The sequence below is a fragment of the Myotis nattereri genome, assembly GCF_964212035.1.
Source record: "Myotis nattereri genome assembly, chromosome: 7".
NCBI classification, from domain to species: Eukaryota; Metazoa; Chordata; class Mammalia; order Chiroptera; family Vespertilionidae; genus Myotis; species Myotis nattereri.
The window spans coordinates 38149507-38155832 of record NC_138082.1 but is presented as its reverse complement, the minus strand read 5'-3'; the positions used below and the strand labels follow the sequence as shown (position 1 = coordinate 38155832).

The 6326-nt window shown below is 53.3% G+C and overlaps 1 protein-coding gene across 1 annotated transcript; it reads right to left on the bottom strand.

Annotated features, from left to right (window-relative positions):
- Positions 1–3504, bottom strand: NEUROD1 (neuronal differentiation 1). Its single transcript, XM_081096050.1, has 2 exons — positions 3382–3504; positions 1–1823 (listed from the first exon to the last, which is right to left on the bottom strand). The coding sequence occupies exon 2, from the start codon at positions 1810–1812 to the stop codon at positions 739–741; it is 1074 nt and encodes a 357-aa protein (XP_080952176.1). The 5' UTR covers positions 1813–1823; positions 3382–3504; the 3' UTR covers positions 1–738.
- Between the last annotated feature and the right edge of the window lie 2822 nt (positions 3505–6326).

Below are 6326 nucleotides of genomic sequence, written 5' to 3'. Positions count from 1 at the left end.
GTGTGTTGTGGATCTGGTTTTCATTTTAAAAAGAGGGACAGACTTTAAAGTGAAATGAATTGCTCAAATTGTGCAATCTTTTTTTAACAATTAGAGAGGAAAGAAGTGCTAAGGCAACACAATAACTTTCTAAGCACTTTTCTGCTGGTTTAAATTAGTTAAATTATTTTGTATAAATTAGATATAATTCTACTTTTCTGATATGTATAAAAATTGATGAAGCTGCATGGTTTTAAAATAGGAAATCCACATTATAAAAAGTCATTAAAAATTCTGTACAAAATCACAACAAAATAATTCAGCATGGGAAAGGTAACAAGTAGTAAAATGCTGGTTGAAAAATATATATTTATATATATTTTAATTGGCCCATTACTAGTTTAAAAATTGCATAGATCCTAATTATTGCTTGTGATTTTGTTATCCCGATCAGATAATTAATATGATCTGAATACAGCTACACCAAATTTGTGGTGCTTATTTTTTTTTTTTTTACTTTACTGTACTACTTTTTTTTTTTTTAATAGAAGAGCTATAGAAAATAATACATAAGGTCAACAGGAACTTTGATCCCCTGTTTCTTCCAAAGGCAGTAACGACAATAAATACATATATCACTTGAAGCTTGGAGTATTTGCACTTTGCAGCAGTAGTACCCAAAGGGCTGCCTTTTGTAAACACGACAGTCACTGTAAGCACAGTGGGTTCGTTTCCGGGCGTGGTGAAACTGACGTGCCTCTAATCGTGAAAGATGGCATTGAGCTGGGCACTCATGACTCGCTCATGATGTGAATGGCTATCGAAGGACATGATATTGTCTATAGGGATCTCACAGCGAGGGGCAGCGGCGCCCGAGAAGATTGATCCGTGGCTTTGGGCCCCTGCCAGGGTCGCTGCAGGATAGTGCATGGTAAAGGCATAATTTTTCTCGAACTCGGCGGACGGTTCGTGTTTGAAAGAGAAGTTGCCATTGATGCTGAGCGGCGGGCTGAGGGGTCCATCAAAGGAAGGGCTGGTGCAATCAGTCAGGGGGCTTTCAAAGAAGGGCTCCAGCGCGGCGCTGTAGGCGTGCGGCGGCGGCGGCTTGACGTGGAAGACGTGGGAGCTGTCCATGGTTCCGTAGGGCGGGCTGGGCAACCCCGGCGACTGGTAGGAGTAGGGGTGCACAGGGAAGGAAGCGCTGGCAGTGGGCAGGTGCGGGGGCATTTCCTGGTTCTGCTCCGGCAGAAAAGTCCGAGGATTGAGCTGCAGGCAGCCCGCCACCAGGTTGGTGGTGGGTTGGGATAAGCCCTTGCAGAGCGTCTGTACGAAGGAGACCAGATCCGGGCTTTTGCCGGAACGCAGGATCTCCGACAGAGCCCAGATGTAGTTCTTGGCCAAGCGCAGCGTCTCGATTTTGGAGAGCTTCTGGGTCTTGGAGTAGCAGGGCACCACCTTGCGCAGGTTGTCCAGCGCCGCGTTCAGACCGTGCATGCGGTTCCGCTCCCGGGCATTGGCCTTCATGCGCCTCAGCTTAAAGCGCTCCAGGCGCGCCTTGGTCATTTTCTTCTTTTTGGGGCCGCGTCTCTTGGGCTTTTGATCATCGTCCTCCTCTTCCTCTTCTTCCTCCTCTTCCAGGTCCTCGTCTTCCTCCTCCTCCTCTCCCCCGTTCCTCAGCGAGTCCTCTTCCGCGTTCATAGTTTCTAGGTCGTCCTCCTTCTTGTCTGTTTCGTGCTCCTCGTCCTGAGAACTAAGACACTCGTCTGTCCAGCTCGGAGGACCCTGGGGCTGAGGTTCGCCCATCAGCCCGCTCTCGCTGTATGATTTGGTCATGCTTCGGTTTCCTACATGCAATAAGGGAGAGAGAAAAACAGAAAGAAAAAAGGAGGAAAACGCTGCATTCAAAAAACTTCATATGCCTTCAGCTCCCACTTCCTCGTCCTGTAAAAATGCATGGGAAGTGCAACTCCTTACACAATGAGCGTCCCTAAGGAAAAGTTAAATGCAGCGTTTTATAACGGCATGTGTGTGCCCCGCTGGTACGTAGGAGACAAGGCAGACGGGGGGAGGGGGAGAGAGTGACTGCGTGTATAGTACACTCCTGTGTGCATGTTTCCTAGTGACCAACTTAAGTCCTTTTATGGAGATGACCGGCAGGAGAATATGTGTGAAACGAGTGCACATTTCCGTGACTTTATGCTTGCCTGCATGAGTTCAAAGTCACAACGCCACAAAAATAATGAGTTTGAACATCTCAATTCTGTTCCCGTGCCTGTCCTGGCTTCTCAGTACTCAGCGAATAAAGTCGAAGAGCCATTACGTAATTTACCAACGCTGGCAGTGATTTTTAAGAAGATTATACTAACGGGAGATTGAAGAGCAAATGCATGGTGGACGAAAAGTACTTTCAACCAAATAATCTCACCACCAACAAAACATTTGGGGGGAAAAGTGGGCAGGGATCTTCCACACCACACTGGCCTTTCTCTCCTGGCCTCCGCTGAAAATCCGCCTTGTACAAAAGCGCCTGTTTGGGGCTAGGGCTGGGGGCGCGGCGAGAGCGCTCTCCCAGCGCGGGGATCAGGTGCGGAAGGCTCCGGTCTAATAAACAGCCCATTGAAAAGGCTGCCCGCTCTTTATTGGGCCTTTTCGAAGTTCTCCTCAAACCTCCCTCTAAAAGATGGAGTCATTATAATGGTCAGCGATTGGCAGTGGCGAAGTCAGCGCGTTTAATAAGAGAAATAAAAAGCATTTAGTGAGACAACTGAATTTCTGGTTTCTGCAGTGGCTGCTGGGGACTTGGCCGCCTCTGGAGCAGTAACAGGTAGTATGAGGGAGTCCCGCTCGTTTCTCCACATTTCCCCTTCTCTCAACTAAACTTTCTCCCAACTCGATTTGCTTTCCAGGGTGTGTATACCCAAGGTATCCATGTCCCTTTCATGCGCTGAAAAAATAACTTGGCCCCTCCAATGTGCATCACATACATGCACACAACATAAATCCTGGTAACAAGGGCTTTTTTTCTTACTGGAATGAATAAGAAAGTAAAGTAGTGCATTGCTTTTAAGACTTTGAAATCACCATTAACAAACGACCAGAGAGTTATCTGCCTTATTAAAAATCCAAAGATGCTTCTATTCTTCACCTCCTCCGCTCCTGCCCCCCCCCGCCCCCCAATTTTTTAAAATAAATTTTAAAATCAGAAAGCTTGCAGTAGGTATTTGAGTGACGGGAGTCAAAATGCGTGTATACGTGCCAGCAATCATGGGGAGGAATGCCTGCCTCCCCCCCCCCCCCCCCCCCGCACAGGCTCACAAACGCACAGACACAGAATTTCTAGGGGCATTAGGTCTTCAGTTACCGCTTTTATTTCCAAGCAAAAAAGGAAAGGATTGTAATTACCTGCAGTTCTTAGTAGGTCCTGAGCAGTGATGGTCTCATAACCCTGGGGCCTCCGGACGTCGTGCCTTCTGCGCGGGACGAATTCCTCGTGTCCCGGCCGCGCGGGCGCTCAGGTTATATAGCCGAGGTGGTGATGCGAGCGCGGGCGGGGCCGGGAGCGCAGCGCCAGCAGGTCCCGGCGCCCCGCGCCCGCGCATGCGTCCAGGCTGTGCGCTCCTCTCCGCCTACCCCTCTCCCCCGCCCCTCCAGCCTCGCTCCTCTCTGACCCTCCTCCTCCTCCTGCTCCAGTCTCCCGCAACCCTACCTCCGCCCCTTCTCCATCCTCCCCAGCACGCGCCATATGGTCCTTCCAGTCCGGCCAAGAGCCGGGAACCACGTGACCTGCCCATTTGTATGCCGCGGAGAGCTTCATTCCGGCCCCTTTGTGGCCCAAAGAAAGTGGCCCATCTGTCGCCAGTTAGAGACTCCGCGGACCAGTTTTTACCCGCAGGAGACATTAACCCTTTCAGGCGGCAGAAGGGGGAGCCGCCGCTGGGGAGGGGGGTCGGGTAAGGGGGGATTTGAGGAGAGGAAGCGGGAAAGCTAACTGACTACATTTAGATCGGAGGGAGAAGCCAGCGTCGGGGCGAGAAGTAAGGCCTGGGTGAAAGAGGCGGAAACGCGGGGTGCGGGGTCTGGGGCGCACAGGGATGCGTCCGGTCTCCTTTCCGTTACTCGCACAGGCACTGCCCTCCTGGGCACCAAGACTGCCTTTCCTCTCTGAGGTGCCCATCTCTTGGCAGACGCTTTGCTCGTTGGCGCCCAAAGGTGGCTTCTGCTCATCTCTTCCAGCCCCTTAAGCAAACATACACGCCACATAGAACGGCTTCATCTGTCAAAGCAGTTTTGACATGGTCCTCTAACCCCCTTCACTGGATCGCCCACTCCCAGCCCCTCCCCTCCGGGATAGTTATTTTGTACCTGTCATGCTAACCCACCCGGTGAGCTGACCTTCAGGTACCCTTGTCCCTGGAGACCCCTCACTAGGTCGGGCCACTTGGCCCCGTTGGCCTGAGAGCTCTCTTGCTGGAGAGCTGGGCGATTTCTCTGACTCCTGGAGTCGCCTTTTAACCAAGGCCATTGGATGGTTGCCCTCACCCATACATCCCTGGTTCCTTGCCACAGGCTGCTTCGTCCCCTTAATCCTCACTCTGTAAATAGGTATTGGGGTCAGAGGAGACTTCTCAGAGGGAGGGTGCAAAGGGCCTGTGCCAAATGGGTCTATCTGGCTCCTCTTTAGGGAAAGGCCGCTAGCACAAGTCTGGGAAGAGCTAAAGGCCAGGACTCCTCCAGGCCTCAGAGACTCTGGCTTGATTTGACCTCCACCTATAGGGTCATGCGAAGATCACACAGCTTCCCAACTAGTTTGTAAGGACCCATATTTGTGTTTAAATGGCGATTCTTTCATTATTCACTTGTTTCCAGCAAGGCATGTTAGACAATGATACTTTTTTTTTAAAGCTGGTCCCATCCCTTCCCTGTCCACTCTTTCTCTGCCTGCTTCACCTCTATTCCTCGGTAAACTAACCCTTCTCCCCTCCCAGGCCCAGTAGCCCCCTTGCAATGAGCCAGGGAACTTGAGTTGCTTATTTAAAGGCAACAGCTCTAAATGCCCCTTGAGTCTGCAAACAGTGTGGGGTTGAGGGCTGGGCTGGGTGCATCTGGGAACAGGAGTGGGGTGTGGAGGGCAGGGGCAGAGGGTCCCAAGGAGATGGCTGGTGTCTGGAAAGTGGAGGTGGCAGCTTCCCAGGCTGGCACAAACCTGATGGGGAATAAAGGGTGTGTGACTTGACCCATTGCCCAAAGCATGAATTGTGCTGAATTTCCAGAGCAAACTGTATGGAGTTTTTGCTTTCCTGCATCTCTCGTTGGTGTACAAAGAGCACAGCAGAGGATGAAAGGATTTAAGCACCTCGGCTCCGCGTTTACTCCTGTGTCTTTAGTGCTGGGTTAAAGCTTGAGAGACGTCAGAGGAACAACCCGCAGAGACCGGCCCACACTCCGACCTCCGACCTCCGAGGACAGATGCGGCCAGGTCGGGCCGGTCCGCCCTCTCCCGGCAGCGGCCCCGCGGGCTGGCCCACCGCGTGTCGGGGTTGTGGGGCTCACGTCCTGGCTCCCACTTCTCCGTCCTCGCGGGAGAAGCTGGGGGCGGGGTGAAAGCAGGCCCCAGCTGCCCCGAGGCCCAAGGGTGGCCAAGGGAGTTACCCCTCCTGACCCCTCCCTCCCTCCCTCCCAGAAGAAGAAACTCCCCCAGTTCGCGACACCCTGTGGAGTGCAGGGAACTCTCGGTGGGGCCGCTGTGCTGGGGATGGGAAGTGAACCGGTTTCACCAGCCAAGAGCCTAACGCGCCAAGTGCGGGAATTATTAGAGTCGTTCCCTCCCTCTGCTGATAAACTCATCCCTACCCCGCTGCCCGTCGTTCGCCTAGGCCAGGGGATTGGTACACAGAAAAGGCCGCTCCTGGATGCCCAGAAACCCGGCGAGGGCCGGTCTCCCAGCCCGGGACGCTCCGGTGCGGACCTGCCTCCGTGCCGGGACTGTCTACGCCCCCCCCCACCCCCGCCCCCCGCGTTTGCAGCCGGTGCACGGAGTGCCCGCCGGACCCCTGGGGGGCTGCAGCGGGCTGGTCAGTCCCCAAAGGGAGGCGTCCAGGAGTCCAGATTAGGCCTAAATGGAGGTGCTTTTTGTTGGGGGGAGGGCGGGGGCGAAAAGCCGGTGCCGGAAGTAGTGGAGCGCGGGGAGAGGACGGCTCAGGACCCGGCCCACCGCCGAGCCCTGTCCTGCCACCTTCTTTTCTTCTCTTTCTTTGAACTTTGTTCCGACGGTTGCACACTTCCCCCTCCTGATTCCCCAATTCTCTCCCTGTCCTCTGCCCCCGCCGCCCATTAGCGGCCTTCCCTCT

Excerpts from the sequence above, each read along its gene's own strand:
- NEUROD1 (XM_081096050.1), bottom strand. The coding sequence starts at position 1,812 with ATGACCAAATCATACAGCGAGAGCGGGCTGATGGGCGAACCTCAGCCC.